The 27924-nt window shown below is 33.5% G+C and overlaps 1 protein-coding gene across 2 annotated transcripts in view; it reads left to right on the top strand.

The window, feature by feature from the left end:
• Kni (knirps) overlaps window positions 1–27924 on the top strand; it is a 902599-nt gene that overhangs the window by 333809 nt on the left and 540866 nt on the right. For both annotated transcript variants that reach the window (XM_076415606.1, XM_076415607.1), the window contains one exon: window positions 11013–11114. In XM_076415606.1, coding sequence (XP_076271721.1) covers window positions 11067–11114 — 48 coding nt within the window. In that variant the 5' untranslated portion in view covers window positions 11013–11066. The remainder of the gene's footprint in view (window positions 1–11012; window positions 11115–27924) is intronic.

Below are 27924 nucleotides of genomic sequence, written 5' to 3' on the forward strand. Positions count from 1 at the left end.
TAACCTCTCAAGAGAGCTCATAGATTCAGTGATGATTACCACCAGTGTATTGAGATCATATCTGGACTATCTTGAACGCATTTAAAAGCCTTGTATATGGCCAGCAATTAAGCTGTAAAAACCATCGTCGAAGAGGGCAATTTGTAATGTTCTTCCTTCAATGTTGATGTATATGCAGCTCCTGTACATTCATCATTTTTAGATCGGTCCGTGTAAATCTGATGATGTTTAAGATATTTTTAATACATGAATTTTTCGAAAAGGGAGTATGCACTATAAGAGTTAAGAACATCCTTAGGAAAAAATCTCATTAAAACATCAATGGCAATAGGTACATTCTGCCAAGGAGGTATTTTATTCGTGAATTTACAGATTGTAGGTATTTCTAATGACAAGCGATCGCAGATTTTCTGGAAGCAATAGCCAGACCTTTGTATGTTTGCTCTTTTATTTTAATACTGCGGTTGATGGCGAAAAATACCCATACTGAGATAATACCGGCTTGAGTTTTAATGAGCCTACGTACCTTACTAGCAAAAGTTCTTGTCAAGAATCTAAGGAAGAAATTTCCGCTTCACAGAGTAGACTGTCAATTGGACTTGTATTGTATACTCCTAGAGCAATCCTTAGCACTGTATTCTGGATTGGATTTAGTCTCTTTATATATGAGGGAGTCGCAAAAATGAAGCACTGGCAGCCATAGTACAGCTTACTCAACGTCAGTGCTTCATAGATGTTCAGAAGAGTGATTCTCTGAGCACTCCTGTGAAAGTTGGCGATTGAGGCTAATATCAGTCAGGCATCTGTTTTTTGTATCTTTAATGTGTGGAAGCCAGTCGAAACTTGAGTCGAAAGCTCTAATAGATCCAAAAATAAATTCCAACCTATCTTATTTAAGTAGCCTTAAGCCAATATATTTATTCAAATAATTATACTTTCTTTAATGGAATTAACCCCTTCAAGGTAGTTATTAAATATTTAGTTGAAGATAATTTAACAAATTAGTTCTTATTTGGGTTATAAAATTTAAGCACTGTTTAGGTCCTGGAATATCTTTGCACCAAAATTTCTAGTGTATTGAACTTCGGCTAATCCTCTCATAAGAGGTTTGCATTCAGTAGCTATTATCTTAGTGTCAAAATCTTCAATCTATTCACTCAAAACTCGGACATTTTATCCGTCAATGAGGCATCCAAATGATTTTAACCAGAGAGCTAAATAACTGGCTTTTTTGAACATATATCTATTATAAACATATTCTAATTTTATTACCAGTAATTTAGGCTTTTAATTAAGAAAAAAGCATAATCCAACTAAGATAGATAATTTCTAATGATACCCTGGTAGAATCGAAGATACGTCTTAATCATTGCGAACACAATAGCTTAGGAAATTACAGGCTAGAACAATATAACCTGAAAAAATGATCCTTATTATTTAATGGAAGTAACATTTCACATGTTTAACAATGTACCACCTTAGACAATAGTTACAAATGGGTAAAAATCGTCTGAATAATATACAATGCAATGTCAGCCGAGTGTGCTTAGCTGTACATTTATATTTTAAACATATATCGTATAAGATGTAATTACTGAAATGTTCATCATTAAGTATTCAGGTGAGGTCGCTAGTTGCAAAACCAGCGAACTCTCGTTGTTCTGACGTAACAACAGTTTTTTTTTAATAAACTCTGTATCATAAATCCCGGTATTCCAGATATTGTAGTAAATTATTTTCATTATTATTACTGATATTTATTAAATTATTTTAAAATAAGGTTTTTTTATTGTTTTCGACTGTCTTGAAATGTATCTTTCCAATTTTTTATTGGCGGATGGATTGATAAATTTGTTAAATAATATCTATAGCTCGTTTCCTGAAACTTTTTTCTCAATATATGTTCTGATAAAACCATATTTCCCTAATTGAAGATGTTCTAACATATCTGGGCTAAAAACTGAACCAAATGAAAAATATTTTGAGAAAAAAATCTGTTAAACAACATTTATAGCTTAATTTCAGAAAATTTTCTCCCAATATATGATACTGGTAAAGCTATATTTCCCTAATTGTAAAAGTTCTGAGATATCTGGGCAAAAAAACAAATAACCATCACAATAAACACTCAATTTATTTTCACAACCTTCTTTAGAATCCAGTCTTGCATAACTGTGAGAATTTTGCTGAGACAGAAAAAAAGTGCTTAAATAGGGCAGATCTGGGCTATATGGTGCATATATCAAAACATCTAGACAGGAGATTTCCCCGAACTCTGTTCAAACTATTCTGGTGGATTTGTATTAATTTAATTTAAGCCAAACGCTATCAGCCACGGGATATAAAACAGAACATCCTCCTCTTGACGAAACGATTAAAGTTATGTACGTAGTCGTAGTTTCGTGTGAACAGCTTCTTGTAGTTACAGCATGGAAAGACAAATTTCTTTTGTTTGGTAAGGCAGAAGGTATTCCTTTACGGAATGATTTTTCAAATTTTAGTGACTTCAAATGTCAACAGGCTACAACTAAGAAATTCAGTTACTACAATCCGTCTTTGGTGGCCGTTCACTCTGAACTGAAAACTTAGGTCCAAATTCCAGTAAGCTGCGTTTATTCACAACAAATTCAGTCTGCTTTTGATAGTCTTGGGAGATGTTGGTCAAAGCTTGAATGTTTCTTAGTTGGAATAGTTTATGATTAGGGGTCGTTGAGCTCCTTTAATATCCACCTTTTGTGAACTTACAATTTCAACTGTTATGTTTTTGCTCGAACTTGACTTAAACTACACCAAGAAACGCTTCGAGTAACTCCGGAATGAATGTCAATTCAGCGTAAACCTATCATTGTTTCTTGTTAATTAATTGAATTCCGGATTACTAATTGCATTCAAAAGAGAACAACCTTATAATTTTCCCGAAATCCTACAGACTGCGGCGTTTATAAAATGTGACATGGTTTAAAACACGAAAACTATTAATTTACTTTAAAATAAAACTGTTTTATTCAAGGAATTAAGAGACGACTTGTTGAACGGTGATACAATGCGACACTGAGGGTTTTTGTCTATTAGAAAGTAGACCAAACCCATTTTACATGTTAACCATTGAGGTAGCCTTACAACAGATGGCCCTTGCATATGGTCGCGATAGCCAAGTCCGTAATGGGTACATCATATAGAATATATTATATATACCGTTCTGTTTTAACTAATTCGGAATTAATACGATTTACATTTTCTGATACCAAAATAATTATCATTGACGTGACTCTTATCAAAAACCATAAGAACCATATCGTAACAAAACGGAACACGGATCTCCCATCGAAAGCCCATATCGGTACCTTTAATTCGAGGCATTAGAATGCCGATATCGAAATTCAAATAGGCGCATTACAACTGGTCGATTCGGTCGCCTATTCTGGCTCTAGTCATAATCCCTGCGTCGCGGGGCGCTGATCTGATTATAGAAAAATGTAAATTCGGAGAAAACGGTGAGCCTGTCGATCGGTTCCGTCCAAAGCGGGACTTTATGAAAAATTCAATCGGAGGGGACGCTGGTGTAGGTCGGTACCAATTTTTTCATTATTATTATTTGGGGTGCGTTTCCCCTAAGAAGATTGTTTTTGTAGAACGATGATAATGAGGATTACCTTTTCTTTTAAATAAATGTATTACGTTCAACAAGAAAAAAACGTAATCGGTGACGTTTAAAATGTTGAATATTGATTAGAATTACCGGTCGTTATTGTCAAACCACGCTTAGAATATATAAGGTATTAAAGAGTTGACATAATTTCTCTCTCGGTTGAAATAATTTCGTTTAATACTTCACGACTATTTATATTTCATACAAATGTAGGTATCTTTGGATAGGTATATTAATTTGAAAACTCAAAAATAATCACATATACGTCAGGTATGATATATGAGTCGTATTATAATTACGGTTGAGTAAACATTTACAATGCCAAGAAGAAGACGATCGACAAAGTGACTATTGATAATGTAGGAAAAAATTTGCAACAAGGCGTATTTTACCGGGTCATATAGTTCCTAATATAAGTTCCTGAAATAACAGTCTCTACAGACCAATGCAAATATTATTTTAATTGCGTTGAACGAACGAAACGAACGAGCCAAGAGCAGAATGGTACGAAGAAATGAGTAAACCACACTGGGAGACATAGTGGTTATAAAGGATAAACTATGAACTGCAAACAAATTAAGCGAACCTAAACCAAAATATTATTAATAAATAATATATATATATATATATATATAGATATATATATAGTGTGTGTTAACAATGTCCATAAATACTTAGAATATTGTTTAATATTTGGTAAACCGAAACCTCTGGTAAAATGCCCTAACAAAAAAGTCCAATGTCCCAATTAATACTAAATTGTCATCAGTATGATCCAAATTATCAAAGTTGACATTAATTCAAGGAAATCACCACGCTATGCCTTAATAACAATAGAATTGCTGCAAAAAGGAGTTTGGAAGATGGCTGCAATTATCATGATCACAAAACCTAGAATAGTACCAAAAGAAAATAAAACATTATATAGCTATCTAATTGCTAACACTAACATCTAAGGTATTTGCCCATGTTTGGGTTCGGTTTGTTAAGAAATATTTAACAATTTACCAGGGCCATAGAATCAAATCAGGTCAAAGGTCCATGAAGGTATGTTCAGCTATATTCTTAGATCTGGTACAAGTCTTTGATAAGGTATATTCTTTGTATATATACAAAGGAACGGCTTTGTTCATAACTTACAGAAAATGTTACCGAAGTTGTATACTAAATTATTATATTATATTACGGCCGGAATGTTTACAGCCAATTGTATCATTTATTCACTTAAGAAGTGTATCGGGGCTAATTATTTGAGCTCTACACATCTAATATACCACGAATAGAAAATATGGCAATGGCTATATCTGCTGATGATACTGAGGTTCTTGCTGTTTGAGATAATGGTGAAAAAACCACATGAAAATGACATCAAGCAAGGTTTTTTTATTATTAAATTATTACATTGTTACTAGTCGTTTCCGACTAACGTACAATTTGTCTTTATGATAACTTAAATCTAACTATATAACTAACAGGACTTATCGTCCCTATCTCAGTCTCTGTTCAAATAATATTTATACATTTCACTGCTGTATATTTTATCAACTGCACCTCATTCAGTCTGAGGCAAGTGACAATATAAATAATTGGTTTTAAACCTGTAAAATACAAATTAACAAAAGTAAATCTATGTATGTTGAGTTCACGTATAATCAGACTGCACAAGCACCAATAATAATAAATAATACTATGATTCCATATAGCAACAACACTAAGTACGTTGGTTTTAATCTTGATGCAAAACTTGATGACAGAAGAATGTATTGCTTAATTGGAACTAAATCAAAATTATCAGTACATAATAAGTTGCTACTCTACAAGCTACTATTGAAACTTATATGAACATACGGAATTGAATTATGGTGGTGTTCCGCGAAAACTAATATAAGTGCAATACAAGTTTTCCAGAACAAAGTCCTGAAAACTATTATAGGTGTGCCGAGATACTACAGGACCCAATACTTCTACATACAATTTCAGATACCATCTCCCTCTCAGAAAATCCAGAGAATCGCAAAGACACATAATAACAGACCAAAATGTCATATCGATATCAAAGTAATACTCTTGGATAACTTCGAACTGGAGACAGACTCAAAAGAATCAAACTATTTTATCATGTGTAGTGAGTGAGGTGCATTTAATAAAAAAAGAGTAGTGTTAATACATAAATATTATTACACCTGAGACCAAGATGGGGTAGATGGGAGGACACATAGATATACATCTAGGTTTATGTTACTGCAAAGAAAAATTCTAGGTTAGCCGACAACGACTAGTAACATTGTAATAAATAAATTAAAAAAAACTTACTAAAAGCACTGCATAATACCGGATGAAGATCATCAATTTTTATACATTTATGTGTTGTTTATTTATTTATCTATAATGTTTATTTATTGTGCTAACAATCTAACAGTTACACGAACTACAAAAGTGTTTTCACCAGAATAACGACTTTACGTTACTAGAATTAAATCCATATGTTTTTTAGTAAGCCCTAACCCTCAAAAGATGCGTGTATAAACTTGACAGCTCTCGGATCTTGTGAATTATAGCATTTTCAGTGAAGCAACTTTTGTTATTGTGAAAAAAAAAATGGATAAAAAGGAATTTCGAAATTTTTGTAGGGAAAAAAATACAGTTGAAGCCAAAACTTGGCTCGGTGCCGAGTTTCCGGACACTGCCTGAGGAAAATCAAGCATCAACGATTGGTATGCTAACTTTAGACGTGGTGAAATGAGCACCGAAGACGGTGAACGCAGTGGACACCCAAAAGAGGTTGTAACCGACGAAAACAAAAAAAAATTCCGCAAAATGATTTTGAATTACCGTAAATTGAAATTGAGTGAAACAGCAGACACTCTAAAGATATCAACTGGACGTGTATATCATATCAATCACGAATATTTGGGTATGAGAAAGCCCTGTGCAAATTGGGTGCCGCGCGAGCTTACTTTTTACCAAAAACAACGACGAGTTGACGATTCCGAGCAGTGTTTGAAGATGATCAAGCGTAATAAACCCGAGCTTTTGAGTCGATATGTGACAATGGATGAAACATGCCTCCATCATTTCACTCCGAAGTCCAATCGACAGTCATTCGAGTGGACTGCACACAATGAATCCGCTCCAAGGCGTGGGAAAACGCAACAGTCGGGTAGTAAATTTATAGCGTCTGTATTTTGGGATGTGCATGGAATACTTTTCATTGGCTACCTTGAAAAAGGAAGAAACCATCAACAGCGACTATTACGGAGCGTTACTTTTTGTACCGTTTGATGGACTAAATCGCCGAAAAACGGCCGCATTTGAAGAAAAAAAAGTGCTGCTTTACCAAGACAATGTACCGTGTCACAACTCAGTGAAAAAGATGGCAAAGATCTGGCTCCCAGCGACTATTTCATGTTCTCTGATCTCAAAAGAATGCTCGTTGGGAAGAAATTTTCGTCGAATGAAGAGGTGATCTCTGAAACTGAGGCCTATTTTGAAACAAAGGACAAATCGTACTACAAAAATGGTATCGAAAAGTTGGAGGGTCGCTATAATCAGTGTATCACCCTTGAAGAGAAGTATGTTGAATAAAAAAAAAATTTGCCAAGAAAATTTTGTTTTACTATAGTACTCCAGGGACTTTTCAATTGACCTGTTAGCATTGGATCAGATGCCATCTGACAGCCATAATATCATCATGAGTCCTGACAAAATAACTACCGGAGGTTTAGTTCATCAATAATCAACGAAGTGCCTCTTCTTATTGTCGGAGAAGTTCTCCGAGTCATCTAGATCTTTATAAAAATAATTTCACACTACAAAAACGTCACAAATATCGTGCCGACCAAATATACCGATGACATAAACGTTAATATATTCGAACCTATGGTCGACGATGTACCATCGCGCCTGGTGCACCAGATCGAGGTTCTGATTTAGTGAAACCGTTAGCGGAGACATTGAAAATCAATAAGGTCGTTTAAACAGATTACCGATGGAATCGGTGGCCGATCTTAATCTCGCACCATCGGGGACCGAGACGCGACGGTGTCGTACTGCGAACACTAATTTATTCTAATTCGGGTAATGGTAATACGGTGGTTCTCTTACAATGGTTAGGACACCACGAAAATTTATTTTAATCCACACCCACCGACTATTGTATTTTTATATGGATTTTAACGCGGTTTATAAGGGGAGATGGTGGGCAGGCTGACTGGCGACAAACTTAACGATTTTCAACGCCATAGTTTTGTAGAGTAACGTGTTATGTTTTAAATACTAATCAATCAATCAATATATTTCAATATCTAATTTTTATGACAATCTGTTTTTCATTCGCTCTAACCAATATCTGTGTAATTTGGAATGCTGATTTAACTAACTTATATCCCAAATTTTGATATAATGTATCAAAAATATGTTTAAAATGTGTATTTTTATTTAATATTCTGCACTATCTATTGTTGGTTTAGTGGACGTAAAGAGACGACAGCAAAAAACCTCTCCATCAATGCCTTTACAAGTTTCTAATTGGCTAGGACTGCACATGCGCACTTGCTCTAATCTAGCCTGACAGTTTTCACAACACGCGTCAGAACAGAACAAACAGAACGTCGACAAACAGAACTTATTTGAAGATTATACTAAAGATAAGAATGAAATACGGTCAATATATAATGTAATTATCAATCAAATCTGCGAGAATAGTTCTAAAACTTTGTAACATATTGTAGAGTGTTTAATATTTGTGTGTATATGTTTGTATATACATATGTCTATAGCTGTCCAGAATATATGATAAAGAATAATCTGTGTAAGCATGTGCATTTGGTATATATGTATGGGAAGACAATGAGCACTAATTCTTTTGCAGATAATGTAGCTAGTGCTCGGGGAGAGAAGATCCTGATTAAATTGTAAATTGTTTGATTGTTTTCCTAATTTCCTGTATATATATATATATATATATATATATATATATATATATATATATATATATATATTAAGTATTAATAAATTCAAATTACTACATCACTAAACAGGATAACAAAAGTGTCGGAAGAGTAAACGCATATGATTATTAACTTACATAACTTTATTAATTAACTTACTTTATTAATTATTTATGTTGTAATCATAAAAATGGAATATTAAATGAAGTTATTTTTGTATATTAATTAAAACAATAGCGAACAAATCTAAGCACTTATATTTTTCACCTAAAATATGTACTGAAAAACAATAAAGTCTATAAAAAATAAAAAAAGCTTTCTTTACTTATTTATTCCACCATTCAGTCTTTCTGTAAGTAAATTTATTTACTTCAATCTCACCGTTGCAGATAGTTTATCTTTAATTTGTTTTCCTGCGGCTTTCGTTAATTAATTGCTTTCTAATTTGCCTTGCTACATGATGATTAAAAATTCACCAACAAATGAGAATCTAAAACATTCATTTTGACTCTTGATACTCAAATGGATGTATTTATTATCGCAATATTTGGTTACGACTTTGTTATAAAATGCATTTACTAATTAAACCTGAAATGGATTAAGAATTCATACCAATTCAATGTACAGAAAAATCTTATATTATATACATTTTAGAATTACCTCTAATACAATAATATGCCATGATTGCAGAACCTTATAAATTACTACCAATTTTTAAACAAGTACAATAACACCCTCACTTTCCGTGTTAATATTGTTTAAAATTCAAAATGTAAGTCGTAAAAGCCAAGTGTATAACAATTATGTTTATCAAGTAAATAACTGAAATAACACTTGGTAAAATTATGAAAGAAAAATATTTAAGTCATTTATAGTATCTATGCATTCAGAAAAAAAGTAGGACCAAAAGAGGGGTTAGTTTCTTTAATTTTTCTTCGTTACTCCGTCAATATATCCTTATCCATTCGTTACGCCATCCATTATTTAAAATAATCATATTTCTATCTAAAATAGGCTATTAAAACAAATAAGACAATATATCGGCTTTTTCTGACAAAATATAACTTAATGCATAATAATCGCTGTTTTTTGTCTATTCCAGTTTTCCGCGTTTATAGTTGAATGTCGCTATCGATGTTTATTTTTTTAGCTACGTCTCTTTATCTTGGATATATTAACTAACTAAATCCATCCAAACATACTTTTTTAATTCCTAATAGTGCACGTTGTAATATACGTTTGCTCCTTATGTACAAAACCTTTGCTCAAAGAAAAGATAAGTAAATCTGGTTTTCTTAAGAAGTTAACATTTTTTCGTTTCGTTTTGACTGAAAAATTATTTCGGCTAAATGGTGACCGTGATTCGCTATGCAACCTTCGCCTGTTTTTAAGGCAATTTTTCGTGGCATGCTGCAACATCTGATGCTGAATTCCTTCAATTTCGCAACGAATATTTTCTTTAAGATGTTGAATCGTTTGGGGCCTATTCACATCAACTTTTAATTTTAAAAAACCCTATAAGAAAAGTCTGGTGCTGTTAAATCCGGAGATCTGGCTGGCCATACTAAATCGCCACTTCACGAAATTAGTCTTGGTTGAAAAACGTCATTCAATAATTAAATTGTTGAACGGGCTGTGTGTGCTGTAACTACATCTTGCTGAAATCACATGTCGTCTAGTCCTTGCTCTTCCATTTCAGGCACAAGAAAATTTCGAATCATGTCTTGGTACCGGTACCGTTCAGCAGTAACAGTAACTGCAAAACCTTGGTCGTTTTCAAAAAAATAGGGACCAATGATGTTTTTAGCATATATACTACATCATACAGTTGTTTTTAGTGGATGTAATGATGTTTCACGAATGAGGAATCTGTTTTCCCCAAAACCGACTAATCTGTTTATTGACATCGCTACTGAGAAGAAAATGGGCTTCATCGCTCATTCTCAATTTAGGCGAAACATCTTCAATTTTACCAGACAGCCTTAGGATTGCATTACTGTACTCAATTCGTTGATCAGGATCTCTCGGTAGCAATTTTTGGACTAATTGAATTTTGTTGCGGAAACATTTTCAAATCAGTTTTCAAAATTCACCTTGAACTGCGCGCAGAAATGAGTAACTGGGAACCACGTTGCCAAATTTCTGTTTCTGGAGATTCTGCAACACTATCGCGCACCAGAGCTACATTTTCAGCGTTACGAGATGTCCATTGTCTTCCAAAACTAGTCTGCTCTCGTACTGTACTGTCGCATGATAAATTGTGATTTTGTGAAGCAAGTCTTAATAATCTTTAGAATTACTTATTTCCTTAAATATTATTTTGTAAGCAAGACTATTTTGTATGTACGTATTTTTGAGCACCCTCTTTTGTTAGAAAATTTATAATAAATTTATCTCTTATTTCTTTGTTGCAGTTGATTTCATATCCTACGAATTTCTGAAGATAATACAGTCAAAGGATAATAAACATGAATCAATTGAGAGCAGGAGAGAGATACAACCGGGCTGTGCAACATGTAAGTAATCTTCAAGATGTTCTTATTTCCTTAAAACTTACAGAAAACTTATATCAATTGCTGTATTTTTGTCACACGTATTGGATTAGAAAAATTATATTTAAACTATATAAATATTCGGTAATTTGGCGTAATGAATATACAAACTAATTCAAACTAAGGATAGTGCACATTATTGGAATGTCTGCATTAACGAATGCGATTTAAGTCTTAAATAAGCGTTATATTAACAGAAGTAGAGCTAATTCACATCACCAAAATGTATGTTGTTAATAGTGATCACTACCGTCAACAAGTGATTAATTTGAACCGTGCATTGACCGAAAAATGTCCAGAAGGGGTTCGAAGGAGACCCTAAAGTGATTTTATAGCAGGATAACTAGTCAAGACCAGTCAAAGAAGCGTTAAAAGCGCTCGGATAGGGCATATTATCGCACTCGCCGTACTCTCCAGCCCCGTCCGAACATGAAATGTTAGTATCAGTGGAAGACGCACAACACTTGCGAATGAATGAATGGTTGGTTGATTGGTTTGATAAAAGGTTTCTCTCAAAGGATAAACAGTTTTTTTTTGTTCATAATTAGCATTCATAATTTGTTCTTGAGCCAAGATATTCGCCATCAGAGTCAGAATTCCGATACCATATACTTTTGTGTTAAAAAAATATTGACACCAAAACGTGCAAAACTGAATCATGCTTCTATTTATCATCTGATCACTCATCAGTTATTACAACAGTGAACTTAAATATTCTCAACAAAAGAAAACCACCTTCTTTGCATAACATCAAAACTAACTGGCCATTATTTACAGAGAAATTAGACAGTTTCATATCTTTAAATTTACCTCTAAAAACAGAAAGAGATACAAGAGAAGAAAATAACATTGTTGATTTTCTTTGATTGACACTCCATTTCAAATGGATCTACCACACGAGAAATTTACTGTTAAGGAAATAAAACAAGCAATACATGAAGAAGCCAATTCTAAAAAAGCTCCTGGTTTTGACCTAATAACTGAAAGAATATTGAAAGAGTTAATAATTAATAGCATTCATATTTAATACCATGTTAAGACTTAACTACTTTCGTAGCACTTTAAAAGTGACCCAAATTATTATGATTGTTAAACTTGGAAAAAATCAGAAGATGTCTCCTCTTATTGTCCCATAAGCATGTTACCTGTGATCTCTAAACTATTCGAAAAATTATACACCAAGAAATAATAAAATCAAAATAACTGCAGAGGAGGGAATTATTATTTCAGACCATCAATTTGTCTTCCGTAATAAATACGGATCAATAGAACAAATACGTAGATTAGTCAACCAAAAACAAACTAAAACGATAAAAAGTATTGCTCCACTGCATTGCAATTCTCGATATTTCTCAGGCCTTCGCCTGTGTGGCACACTGGACTGCATGTTAACTTGGAAACGCTTTTACGCCCTTTCAACTGCTGAAATCATACCTCACAGACAGACATTTTATTGTCAAACAGAGTGACGAATACACTGACCTACATCCAATATATTCGGGTGTTCCGCAGGGCAGTGTTCCTGACCCATATTTCTATTGTATACAGCTGACCTACCGATCTATACAGCGGTTTTATCATGACACGGGGACCCAATATCAGCTACAAGAAACTTCCAGCTTCATCTAAACAAAATCGAATTGTGATTGAAAACGTGGCGTATCAAAGCAAATGAGAAAAATCTACCCATGTGACATTCATCCTTTGCAGAAGAACATGTCCCTCAGTAAAATTAAGTAATCATGAACTTACGCAAACAGACAACGTCAAATATCCGGAAATGCATTTCGATCGACATTTGACATGGATAAAACATATAGTTACAAAACTCAAACAACTTGGGCTTAAACTAAACCAAATGTAATAAAAATGTAAAAAGTAAACAGTAAATCAGTAAACCAAAATTCGTAAATCTAAATTATCATTAGATATCAAGGTTTTGCTATATTAGTCAATACTTAGGCCTATTTGGATCTATGGTATGGTAATGGTAACTGTGGGCTACTACTAGCAAATATAACATAGATATCCTTCAGAGGTTCCATAATAAAGTGTTACGAGTCATCGTCGATGCCCCATATTACGGGTCCAACGAACTGATTCAGCGCGATATCCCCATAGAACCCATAACGGGTATAATTCGGAGTGTTAGTCCGAAACACTCGCCAAACAGTTAAATGTGCGAGACGACAGTGAAGTGCGTAGGCTCAAACGCAAACTGCCATAGGAACTGATTAATAGACACATAGAGTGTGATTCAATAATATCTAGAATAAGCTAGAATAGTAATTAGAATAAGTTAGGATAGACTTTAAAATAAGTTGGAATAGTATCTAGAATAAGATTTAGATTATAAGTTGTAGATTAGATCACTTATTGAAGTGATGCCTACATGTTGGGATAGTTATATTATGTATCTGAAATCATATAATAATACTTATTGCCCACGGGCAGATTGTAGACGTTCTATGAGATTAATAAAAAAAATTGTTCTATTTTCTTGGAAATTATATAGATTTTTTTCCGAAAAAAAAAAACTGATAACGACTTTCTGGTTCACTGGGTATAACCTAGTGTAATGTATAAATTTTATTACAAGCCTTTTCAGGGTGAAAATATGACCAGAATACATTCTACAAGCGCCTAATAGTTGGATAACAGCCATGATTTCATTGCTAAGTAAACAATATCACCTATTTTTTGCAAGACTGCACAAAAAACACAGTCAAGTGGCATGGCAGAAACAATCCGTGAGTCATAACTGGTTCAAGTTCACCTTATTCAGGCCAAATTCTCGCAGTTGGAAGGATGTGCACGGAGCAGAACCAGAATGGGCCGAGACAATGGACCGACTTCCTGGCCGTCGTTGCCGGCACAGTTTCGAGCCTGAGTTTGATTTCCGCCGATCGACATCTCGGATCCGACGTTATGCAATTGTTTCGAGTTCTGCGCGTCGCCGCATTTTCGCATTCGATTCGCTTCTTTTTTTTTTCTTGGCTTAGCCTCCGCCTCGTTTTCGTCGGCGAAAAAAGTGCATCTCGAACTAGGGATGCCGACAGTATCGTTATCGATATTGATATATCGATATCGTTATTTTTGTCGATATATCGATATCTTTTGGCCAATATCTCTTCAAAAATATAATATCTATTTATTACTTTGTTACTAGTCCTTACCGACTAAACTATAATGTATCTTTGCAAAATAAATCTTAGTCTTTGCTGTAATAATGTTGGTGTATGTTATTACCACTGCTCTTTTTCTATTAAATGCGCCTCACTAACAGGTAATAAAGTCCCCAGCCTACCATAGTAAAACACATTTCTTTGACAAAATTAGTTTTTTTATTCAACATAATTCCTTTCAAGAATGATACACTCATTATAGCGACCCTCCAACTTTTCGATACCATTTTTGTAGTACGATTGGTCGTTGGCTTCAAAATAGGCCTCAGTTTCGGCGATCATCTCTTCATTCGACGAAAATATCTTCCCAGCGAGCATTCTTTTGAAATCTGAGAACAGGAAATAGTCGTTGGGGGCCAGATCTGGTGAATACGGCGGATGAGGAAGCAATTCGAAGCCAAATTCATGGATTTTTGCCATCGTTTTCACTGACTTGTGATACGGTGCATTGTCTTGGTGAAGCAGCACTTTCTTTTCCTTTAAATGCGACCGTTTTTCGACGATTTCGTTTTTTTCGTCAGCCATTTTTCTTCAAACGGTCCAACTACTCTATATAATAGTCACTGTTGATGAAAAACTAGGGTTTATTACGCTTGATCATCATCAAACGCTGCTCCGAATTATAAACTCGTCGTTGTTTTTTGTCAAAAGTGAACTCGCGCGGCACCCACTTTGCACAGAGCTTTCTCATACCCAAATATTCGTGAATGATATGATGTACACGTTCAGTTAATATCTTTAGAGTGTCTGCTATTTCATTCAATTTCGATTTACGGTCATTCAAAATTATTATGTGGATTTTTTTAATGTTTTTGTCGGTAGCAACCTCTTTAGGGCGTCCATTGCGTTCACGGTCTTCGGTGCTCGTTTCGCCATGTCTAAACTTAGCATACCTTGATACAGTTGATTTTTCTGGGACAGTATCCGGAAACTCGGCATCAAGCCAAGTTTTTCTTCAACTGTATTTTTCCCTTCAGAAAGCAATATTTTATCCACACGCGGAATTCCTTTTTATCCATTTTTTTCGCAATTACAAAAGTTGCTTCACTCAAAATGCTATAATTCACAAACTAATGATCCGAAAGCTACAAAATTTATAAAGTGTCAGGGCGGGGACTCTTCAATTGACCTATTACAGTAAACTACACAAGTTTAAAGTTAGTTAGTTAGTTCTGGTATTATCCAAGAATTGTATTACTTCGATTTTGGCACGAAAATAGAGTGCAATTTTTTTGAATTACTGGGTGACAGTTGGTATCTGAAGGTCTCGGTGCAAGTAATCAGTCCTGTAGTATCAGGGTGTACGTATAATAGTTCTCAGGACTTTGTTCTGGAAAACTTGTGCTCTATTCTGTTCGTAAAATCACTATGCATTGGTTCATTTTGATGCGCCATTTTTCTATTCAGCATTGTACTTCGACAATATCTGATTGTAAATTTTTGGTTGATTTAGTGTTGCTATCTTCAATGTCTAGGATCACATCTGCAAATCTAACAACTACATTTTTATTGAAAGTAAACAAGTCTCGATTGTACAGCAGATGAAAAAACTGGTCCCAATACACTTCCCTGTGGCACACCTGATTGTATTTTCCTCAAGTCAGAATTGGCATCTTCTTGTTTGACTCCAAAATATCGGTCCATTATATATGGCTCTAAAATATTCAAATATTGGCGAGGGAGTCATTTTAATCTTATGCTTTAAACCCTCAAGCCACTCTTTATCGAAAGCTTGAGCAATATCTAAATATATTACACAACGAACTTTATCTTCTTCTAGTGGTTTTTCTATGACATTGGTAATTCTGTAGGTTCTGTTCTGTTCATGAGGTGGCTTTCCTGTTTTAGGAATCAAAATTACTTCAGCTACCTTCCACATGGTGGTACATACTGCTGAAATATATTATATAAAATATACTTAATTTTAAATGCTTATTGAGTATATAGTTTTTTTTAAATAATTGAGAGTATGTTTAGACGAAGGGCCTAGTGCGCCACCTGTATTATTACATACAAGTTGTGATATATACACGCAGGCGATATTAAATGAATATAGGGGGTTGAGGGACGGACTTTTGTTTTAGGTGTGAGTGCGTGATGTGGCAAATATTTGGTGTCAATATTAAAAAACATTAATTCACTGAATTTGGTTTAAAAATTACGAATATCTTCATACATACATCATCATACGGTCACCAATTATGTGTATTATGATTTCAACATGATTACTGTTACTAATTTAAGCGTCAAATATTGACTGATTGAGTTATTTGAGCATAGAAAATGAGTCACGTTCAAGTAATCTTAATTTTAATTATGGTGTTTGGTTTATTGTGATATGTTATATGGTTTTAATGTAAAATATTTAGTCGCGTTAATCTTGTATAATTATGAATTTCTACATTGATACATTTATAAAAAGCGGAGCCCACAAAGCCACAAACACGAAGGAAGAGAAGCTGTACTGTTTTAACAGACACTCCCAATAAATATGCGCTTATTTAAAAGAAAAAATTAAAACTAGCTGGAATTGAGAAAAAAGAAACATCTAAAAGTTTATGAAAGTCTAATGAAAAGAATCACTTTGCTAAAAAAATTGACTAAAATATCAACAATAATGTGACGAAATCTCATCGTCTTTCAGAAATTGAAGAGTATAATTATTTTTGTCTAATGTGCGTCGAGTTCAGTTCTATTCAGACAGTCCCCCAAGACAAGATAGGGTAAATTATTAGATTACTTAATTTCGGAGAAATCTGACAGTGACTAAATTAATTTAGTTTTATTCAGTTAATTTCTATGGGGAGTGTTCCAAATTTTACGTTTTTGTTCCCATATTTGGTATGTTTTAATACGTAGATGTTTGTATAACACATTAGCTCAAGTGACCTCTTTGGGTGGCTCAATAGAGCCCGTCTATTGTAGGGTTCAGTGAGCTATTTTCGTTATAAAGTAAATTTAGTATGATAAACCACGGATTTGCTAAAGATTTTTAACAAACCCTACGCTGATTAGAACAAAATTCTGATCAAGTGACTTCTACCCTATATCAATTATTGCTTTACATTATACATTTCTAACGTCCGTTATGAGGATATATCGATATTTTCACCATGGACGACATCCCTATTTCGAACTGTCATCAGCTTAAATCGGATTTGGATCATGTTATTTCCTATGGCTTTGTTTATTTTTCGATTATCCACGGCTGATTTCTTGGGCGATGATGAATATAATTACGGGGAAAAATTACTGTGAATAGATATCATCGCGATTAATTTTTTCTTCTGCTGTTGTTTACCAAGCAACTATAACTGCTAAATCATTTAAATATTTTTCCGCTTTGATTAAGTCGTTTTTGAACACCATTATGTATTAATTAGTTGCCTTTCCAACTATCTCGTCGGATTAGTTTATTAAATTTGTGCAGATGGTCCTTGAGAAATAAATCATAGAAAAATCTATTCTGTTTTTGAAAATCTTTAGTGGGATGGCTGCAAACAAATTAACGTGTAAAAAAATTATAGTAAAAGTCTGTTTCTACCTATATACTACCATATATCACAAGGACAAATAATCTTTAGATTTATTTGATCTTTAAAGTTACACCATACCGATGTAAATATTTATTATAGCACTGTAACTAGACAATAACAGAATACTGTTTATAATTATACTACAAAGTGTTTATATGCTTTTCTGTGAAACATAAATCATGGACGATTTTACTGCAGTTTTAATATTGCGACATTTTTATTAGATAATATATTATTTTTGTTACGTATAGTGATCAAGATAAAAAACAACAGCGCTGTGGTATTCTTGTTTTATTACTTTTTAATATCTTTAATTATATTAACATAAACTACCTGTCCGTATATCTACTATCTGTATAAACATGTATATAAAATTGGGTTAGGAGAATGGATTGATATCAAGCTAACAGTGTAGTGCAGTCACTACTATTGAAATTGTTTGATCTAAATAATAAATTATATTTCCATTGAATAAAAAATTCATTGAAAAATATTTTCGGGCGAATTTTCAATATCAGTTTTCACCATCACTGATTGATGATTTTAATAGATAATAACATATTAATTATGCAAAATAAAAGGAGTTGTTAATCTATTATATCTATAAATTAGTTTTACAGGATTTATTTAAATTTGAAGCTTCATCCATTCCAAATCGTCCATCTATAGCCGATGCCGCAATGCGATTTAATAAATAATAACAGTATCTGCTCTAAATCCTTTATAATTAATATATAAGGCTGATATAAAAATTAAGAATGTACCATACCATATTAAATAAATTGGTAAAATTAAGCTAGAAGATAGTTAAGTAAAATTCAAGGTAATGCATGTTTTATAGTCATTTTATAGCTGTTTTATTCATTCATGCTTCTATTAAAATTAAGCCATGTTTTTGTCAAAAACAGCTAGAAATATTTGTGAAACAAATAACTATCACCTGTAGTCTAGACGATATATGAGAAACCAAATTTGCATCAAGCGGTTTAAGAGAACCACACAAGAAATAAATATTATTCTACAGCATCAATTTTATTTCCTTAATAAGCATTTTGATCAGCAATATCTATTGGTGAATATATTCTCTACATAACATATTATCTACATAAAAAAAGAAAGTATAACTTTTGAGAAGTCTACATACGCTGGAAAAGATCCGATAGTAGGAAAAATACCTATCACCGGAACTGACTGACTGATGCCATTTCAAATCGTTGCAACATTGTGGTTTCATTGTCCGTCAGGCAAAAAAGAATTTGCTGTGGCGTATCGTAAAACTGTTAATGCAGATATCCACCCAAATTAATAGAACAAAATCAACGACATATTGTTACAAAATAGATCAATAATAGCGAGTAACAGACACAAAGTAATTGTCTTGCATGACAAAGCTCAGCAACACATTACAAGAGTCTTAAAGGAAATATTGTGAAGGACGACAGAGTATACAGTATGGCTTGGTATTCAATTTATCTCAATGAAAACCTTTTTAGCATGAAAAACTTATTAGAAATAGAAGCAAGCACATAATAATCCAAGCATACATAGTTTTGGACCTGAGCAACGAAAAGCCGCTTGTAAGGTTAATTGGAGGGCAGGGATAAATTTACTGGACATCCCGTTTTATTTAACTGGTGTTAGTTTTCTGAATATTTAGTAAATTTATTATTTTACTATTTGATCATATTAATTTTTTTATACATTATATGACTATTAGTGACCATTTATTGAATTATGTAAATATAAAAATATAAATCAGAAATGAATGGAGGTTGAGTATTATATAAATGTATACAGCTTAGGGTCTGTTTTATTCATTAGGGTCTAACAGTAATCGCTCATTATGCCATCGTCCCAAAGTCTTGGTATGGAAAATACTCAAAAAATTTATTTTGAGACGTTGGAGCTCCAATCTTATGGTACTTTTGTAACAAATTATCGATTACGAGCTTGAAATCTGGTGATTTGTGGTTACCAGGAAAGTTGGTAGCAACTATTTGAAACGATGTCCTTGCTGCTGCTTCACCAGGCGTTAAACATCTTCTAAACTTTGCGTGAGCCATTGGTTTTGCAACATTTAGTCCGACAAATAATATATTCTACAACAAAATCACTTTCACAGCTCGCCGGTGATGAAAACGAAGTTCTTCAGGCATTTTTTGCACTTGTACCTGGACCAATTGGTGATGGGTCACTGTCAGTACGTGGAAGTAGCTCCGACACTGATGATACACCTGGATGTTTATACTATGCTGTTTCTTTGGATTTATACCGACGATATTTATCAATCAAAACTACTAATCATCTACATGATTTTTCTGTTCTCTCCATAATATTAGCGCAGAAAAAGTAAATTATACATTTTTACCAAGTGACCATTTGTACAGATTTATTCTGCATGGGTTACTAAACAGTTTCGGTACCCATGTCTTGTCAGTGTTTACTTCAGCAACACCAAAGTACTGCAAATATACATCTTTGAGTGCATCTGCCCTAATTTTTCTACCTTTGTCGAGCATATAATATCCACAAATGCAACTAAAATATATTGAATAGATCTTTCAACGTTATCTCTACATTTTCATAGGTTCCAAAACACAATAGAAGCCGAAAACCAAGTTTCAAATGATCTTTATTGGTGTCAGTTGTTATAACTCGAAAACTAGAACTAATCTTAATACGTGGATTGAAAATCTGAGTTCAGGCCATCAAATAACGTTAAAAATCATCGAAAAGTTGACCCACATTATTAAACTTGTGTAATTGACTTAACCAAAATTAATTTCTGTATTTTGATCAGGTTTAGAACCAAATATTTTTAAATAATCTACATTAACTAATTACCGTTGTTCGCATTATTACTATTCATGATCGTACGACCGTCATTAAAATAGTGAAAGGTCTCCTACGTGTTCGTTAATTCAAGAAAAACCAATTAAAACAAAATCTCCTCTATTCTGCGTAACCTACAAATATATTTCGACTATCACGGTATGCAAATATCTCAATTACACGAAAAAAAATTATTCGTAATCATTCCCCTTGACAACGTCTTCGATATCAATCATTAATTTGATTTCCGTAATCAATCTCAATCAAACGGATTTAATTTTCAATTCACACGTCCAGCCCGATCTCCTTCGAAAATATATTGCTGGAGAGCGAAGAAAAAAAAACGAACGTTTACACCACAATGCGAAGCAACCTTTTACTTTTTTTTTGAAATATTAATAAATATTTATCCGCGACCTTGTTGATAAAATAGCTTAGAGGACGACAATGCGAGCGATGATGAAATAAATGAAGATGCTACTGTACCAGGGTCAGTTGAAAATGGACATTTAATTAATTTGTTTTTAATCGTTATAGAACATTACCTAATGCGAGAGTCTAATCTGTTTCTTGCTGTGTGTAGAACGTTTTATGGTAAATGTCATGCGGTTGGATAAAATCGCTCGAACACATTGATAGTAATCTAAAATAGTGATAGTATTGCCTGAGCTATAAACAATCAATTCGAACTGGAATAAATGATAAAAACAAATTATTTCACAGTGTTTGTTATGATGCTTTTCCACGTAATGCACAACATTGCTAATTTTTTTTCTCTGAGGGGAAGATACAAAATCTTGGATGGATAAACATGGATTTACAAGACCTATGTAAAAAATGCTTAACGACTGTAAAACTCCGTTTGAAGTCGAATGGCATGTGGTCCGTAATCATAGCGACCTTCACCTTCGTATACTCTTTCACAAGTTTGGCTCTGATAATGCTGATGCTGATTATACTTCTTCACAAAATAAGCATAATGATTATTGATCTGACTTTTAACTGCAACTCAACAACTCAACAAGTAGAATAAAAATTCCTTGGAACTCCATCTGGGTTCACCCGATTTGTATGTCACCTATTTTCCAGCTATCTTAATTTTAATCTAAAATTTCATTTTGTTGACATCAATATTTTATCATTTATGACCAAACATGATTTTTATAATTTGGACTAATGTTAGGGAATGCCATCGACGATTTCGGTTTTTGCTTCAGTAAAGTGACAATCAGTAGGAAATAAATTATCACACATGTTTACTTTTAATGTGAACGTTTTGACATATTTTGTAACCATACATGCCAATAGAAAATTCTGGCACCATCAAACTGGTTATGGTTATTATAAGTTTTGCATCGTGTGATCTAATGTAACGACATAAACTATCCTAAGTAAAAAATATGTGTAAAGCCACCAAAGGCGCACTGAAGTTGCTGTATATTATAACTCAGTTTCTTAACCGTAAACTATAGTCTACGGCTCCGGATATAGAGTCTCCTAAATGGAAGACCAATTCGTAAAGGGGTCCTATGAAATTCTTTAGATGGTATAACGTTTCTTTGTAACGGAGATATTATGTAACATGGCTATCTGTTTTTAACTACCTCAATAATGAACGAGTGAGATGCGTTGGTTTGTTTTTTTTAATAAACTCTCACTTGACTGCTGATTGATATATTCCACAATCATCCGACAACGTAACTGCAATATCTTATAAAGCTAGTGCAAGTGCAATTTGTACCATTTTTGTTCACAACTTTCTCGTTAACCAGAAATAGCCGGATTACAAGCATATGATCGATAATTTGTTGCAAATTTACCGCAAGATGGAAACTCGAATATCTCTCAAAATAAAAGTTCTGCATTCACATCTTGTTTTTATCCCCCAAATCTTGAGTGACACGAGCGACAAACAAGGAAAGTGTCTACACAATAGCACTACACAACTGCGAAAATAGAATAGCGATAACAAGGATTTTGGGACAAAGGCAGGTGATCCCAAGCAGCACCTCTCTGTTCATTTATAATTTATAATTTTTCATTCAACATACGGACGTTTATATTCAACAATAATAAAATAATGAATTTATATAATATTTCGAAAACTAGAACTAATATTAAGAAACGCGTCGCTGACTTATATTCAGCCACCACCACAGCCAACTGTGTGTAGTCTATTCAAAATAACGGTTAACTCACGTCATCAAGATGTTTAATCCATTGCCTGCCGGAATTTGTAAGTTAGTTTTAGAACCAGACAATATTTTTCTTGACATTTTATTATAGTTAAAAAGAGATACAATGATGTCTGTTACATGTTCTGTTACATGTTCGAACATGTAAAAGACATGTTCCAACTAAAGAAAGTTAACAACTAAAGTTGAGTATTAACATATCATAAATATAGGAAATCATATTTTAAAGTGTGAAATATTTATGTACATAGATGATGGGAATATACATTCAGAATATTCAGAATATACAGCATTTCAGTAAAATGTGCGAGGAGAGAATAGCACTGACTGTTTTTCAGATATATCAAATGCATTATTAGGGAGAATTCAGTGATTTTTATTCTATTTTATATCTAGATTTATCAAGGAATATGTATACAGATAGTAGTAAAACAAACTAAGGAGAAATACAGCGATATCAAATGGCTTTACTGTATCGAAAGCAACAAGAACTAACCGTAAACTATAAATATGTTCTCTAATGAATGTAAAATACATTTCTTGGATATACAATTGTCAATTAGGTGGATTAGGCTTCCAGAGGATATCACTACATAAAAACGCACCTACAACTCTACCCCATAGTCTGGAAAAGGGTTCAATGTAAATATAATAAAACAGAACCCTAACCTACAGTTATTATCACTGTATAAAAATTGTAGTGTTAAGTCTTTCGATAATATATTCATTATATGTTAAATGTTATTAGATGAATATAATGTTAAAATAAATTATGTTTGATAACAGTATTTTTGTTTAATTATGTTACGTAAATTGGAATTTTGTTGTATGTCAAAGGCAAAACGAACTATATCTCAGAGCTGGTGCTGATGGATCCAAATTTTAACCTCATGAATTCAGATGACGTTAGTTCACTCTTTTATTGAGCGGACTTGTGTAATTATCAAACAGAAATATGTGGTAGGAACACAGAAAATATCCTCTTGGAGCAGTATGTATGGAGTATTTTATTATTTTGAATTTTTCAATGCTGCCTAGTAATTTGAAGATTCCGATATTGTTTGCCATTTGTCGCAATAAACAAGAAAAATCACAAAATCAAGTGAGAAACATCATATCTCCGCGTGCCAAGCACCAAACCAACCGTAATATAAACAAATAAATAAAAAAGAGTGTCCCTGTTTCGCGAAGAATGGGTAATTGAAGCAGTTGCGCAACGGCGAGAGCCTCCGAAGCACACGTAGTGCGCGCAATTGTTTCCTCGGCGCGCGATGATCTAATTCGATTAAAATAATTAAGGCGAGGACGGTCAACGTTAAAGGTCGCGACGGCTTTCAGTTTCCTTTGGATCCATCTAATTGGCCACGTGTACCGCTCGTCGCGGCAAATTCGCCCGGCCGTGGTACGAGGGATGCCCCGTGTGTTTGACATTTCCGACGAGAATGAACCGATTAATATGTGATGAGCGTACGGCGGGTCTATGACGAATTTCAATTTTTGACCAACGCTTCAGTAACGACGATTTTAGATATTGCGTTAGTCTTAGTTTTGGTATGATGTGATTAACACCACAAAACACAAGAGTATAGAAGGGAATCTCCTATGCATTAGCAGACTGCGAGCAGAAGCGACTGTGCCAATATAAAATGCAGGCAAAAATCTATAGTTTTGTAGCGACCTTGAGGCATGTCTAATATTACATCGTGGAATAACGGTCTACAAAATACCCAAAAATATAATCCCAGATGTTGAACACGGGCGGCGTACCAGCAGCGCCAACCCGACAACGAATACCTGGCGGCAACCCCGAGACGTTTATCTGGGATGTTATTGAAGGGTATTTCGATTCATTCAGTGCTCAACCATCGTTTGGTTTATACGTACCGCCATCGACTGCCCAAGCCTCGTCTCCAGATAAAATGATGAAACATGGCTCCATCATTTCACTCCGAAGTCCAATCGATAGTCATCCAAGTGGACTGCAGACGATGAACCCGCTCCAAAGCATGGTAAAGCGCAACAGTCGGCTGGCCTGTTTATGGTGTCCGTGTTTTGTGATGCGCATGGAATAATTTGCACTGACTACCTTGAAAAAGAAAGAACCATCAACGGCGACTGTTACATAGCGTCATTGGACCGTTTGAATGACGAAATTGCCGAAAAACGACCGCATTTGAAGAAAAAGGAAGAAAAAGATTGTGCTGCTTCACCAAAACAATGCAACGTGCCACAACTCAGTGAAAACGATAGCAAAAATCCATGAACTGGGCTTCGAATTGTTTCCTCTTTCACCGTATTCTCCAAATTTGGCCCCTAGCGGCTATTTCCTGTTCTCAGATATGAAAAGAATGCCCGCTGGGAAGAAATTTTCGTCGAATGAAGAGGTTATCGCCGAAACTGAGGCCTATTTTGAAGCAACGGACAAATCGTAATATAAAAATGGTATTGAACAGTTGGAGGGTCGCTATAATCAGTGTATCGCCCTTGAAGGGAATTATGTTGAATAAAAAAACTAATTTTGTCAAAAAAATGTGTTTTACTATGGTAGGCCGGCGACTTTTCAATTGACTTGTTATTTATAATTGGAGATGGAGTGGAATATTGCCAAATAGAGCATTGTCACAGTTATAAAACTGGTTGGCAACTCCGAGAGGTTTATCTGGAATACTTTCAAGCATTCAATCGCTGACCATCGTTCAGTTCAGACACCATCGACTGTCCAGGTCTCGTCTACAGGTAAACCCAGAGCCCCTTTCTTTAATCTACTTGTATTTTAAACATTTTATATTGCCAATAACCTTTGTCCCTGTTGTTTTACCTCCATTCACTAATACTCTAAAAGAGATTATGTTATTTTAATAAAGACGAACTTCAATTTCAGCATCTCTAAAAACGAAAATGTGCAACAACACGATTCGTCTTCCTTTTGTAACAATTATTTCTACACCATCGTAACTCTCCTCGTCTTGCAGAATAACGGAACAGTATCTCGGACAATCTCAGTCTGGGAATCTCAGATGGTCAAGATAATCGCCATTGACTTTTTCATTTCACCTGTTGCTAGTTGGCATGTTAACTTACGAAATAACGTCGCAAGGTAAAATACTAGGTTTATTACTTTTTACCTTAATAATGTCTTATATATAATAGTTGCACAATTTTGTTTACACCATTTATATAACCAATAGTACGTCAACTAATCGTAAATTAGTCCTAACCTACCCATTGTATTTTCTAGATATTATTCTATTTAGCCATACATTATTTCGTTACACAGTGTAATAACAACAAAGTCTAAAGTATTAAATAATAGCATCAGTATGTGGATTTTTTCAAAAGTTGTCCAAATTTTACAATGGGAAATTTGTATACTGATTGAAAACCATAAAATGTGATAAATATACAGCCAGTTTTTATAATAAAACCCAGAATTTGGGAAGGAAGCGACGGAAGAAAAATCGTTATACCTGATATTCATGTTAAATCGTTAATAAATTAGAAAGAAATGTTCAATGAGCGATCAAAATTAGCCGGAAAAAGAATTACAAAAATCTTTTATTAATCAATAATTAGTTGTAACCTTAAATCTCTAAATATAAAAAGCAACCATGGTCTCATAAGATTTTTATCATAATTAAAATAGATAATACATTATATGTACAATAGAACAATAGATTATAAAAACATAATTCAGAATTTGAAACAAGGCTTTAAAAAACTCTTAGTGAAAGTAATATTTATAATTATTTATTTATTTATGAAATATTTATCATATTGTAATAAGCAAAATATAAGCTAAATTACCATAGTTCGATTAAGTTTTATAAATCAATGGATATCTGAAATCAAATTAATAATTTAATTTATTATATCAGGCGACATAATAAATTAATTCGTTTTTTCCTTTCTTGAACTGAATAAACAATGGATTAATTTTATTTGTGTATTGTTCGGTTAACATTTGTAATGGTACAATCTGAAATAGATGTAACTGTTAGCGCAAAAACGTGCAACAGTATCGACAACAATCCTACTATGTATGTGCATACTTATTAGAACACAATTTCTACGTCTCGTAAAGTAGCCCATCGTGTTTCATAGATCTAGAAATGTCAATTTTGTATTCCTCTGTGCAGAACAGTTTATTATTATCTACTGAATTACTGAAACAATTATTCTCATATTCATATATAATTAAATAAATAATACACCACATTTTGATAAATAATTTTCCCGGAATATAAAACACAGAACGACCAATATATATCTATTCGACAAATATATGGTGACGCATTATAAAAAACTTAACGATGAATAATACTTTTTACATTGCATTTGTTCACTAGACATTATTAAATTTCATATTGGTGACATATTTACCGTGGTACATAGCTTGAATGAAGCATTTATTAGTTTGATGACACAGTTGATGTTTTTATTGGAAGTTCGTTTAATATTTTCACGATAATAAGGTCAAAACTATGTATCTTTTTGTGTTAATACCATTTTTTATTTCTTTATTAATCTCGGTCAAAAGCACTCATGGTATCGGTTTTCAATTGTTTAATTCCATGTCTTAGTTGGGATGTGAGATTACTCAGCTCATTAGTTCTCCGATAGATAGGAGTTCTGATTTTTGGCTATGTTTCCACCCACTCTGAATGCCGAAATAACTTTGATCAACTTCAAAATCCAATAGGAAGAAATGATACAAAATATTTTGATTAATATATTGTACCAATTTTTCTCAATAGACATCTTTTTAAAGTCAAAATATTTGCAATATTATTTGGTACAATTATAGTGATACCACAGGAACACTGAAACTTTTTGAATAAACCCGGTATATTTTATACGATCATAGAACACATATATGCGCGACTGGTGCTAATTGGTATTAGCTTATGCTAAGAAAACAGAAAACAATTAAAACGGCCAATTTTAAGTGCATTAATAATTAAAATTTTAATGGTCCGAAGCCTGCGTTCTTAATATTTTTATCAATATTTACCTTTCCATTACTGGT

The sequence above is a fragment of the Rhynchophorus ferrugineus genome, unplaced genomic scaffold (genome assembly GCF_030347505.1).
Source record: "Rhynchophorus ferrugineus isolate W39M unplaced genomic scaffold, kcgeb_rfMv2 rfM10, whole genome shotgun sequence".
NCBI lineage: Eukaryota > Metazoa > Arthropoda > Insecta > Coleoptera > Curculionidae > Rhynchophorus > Rhynchophorus ferrugineus.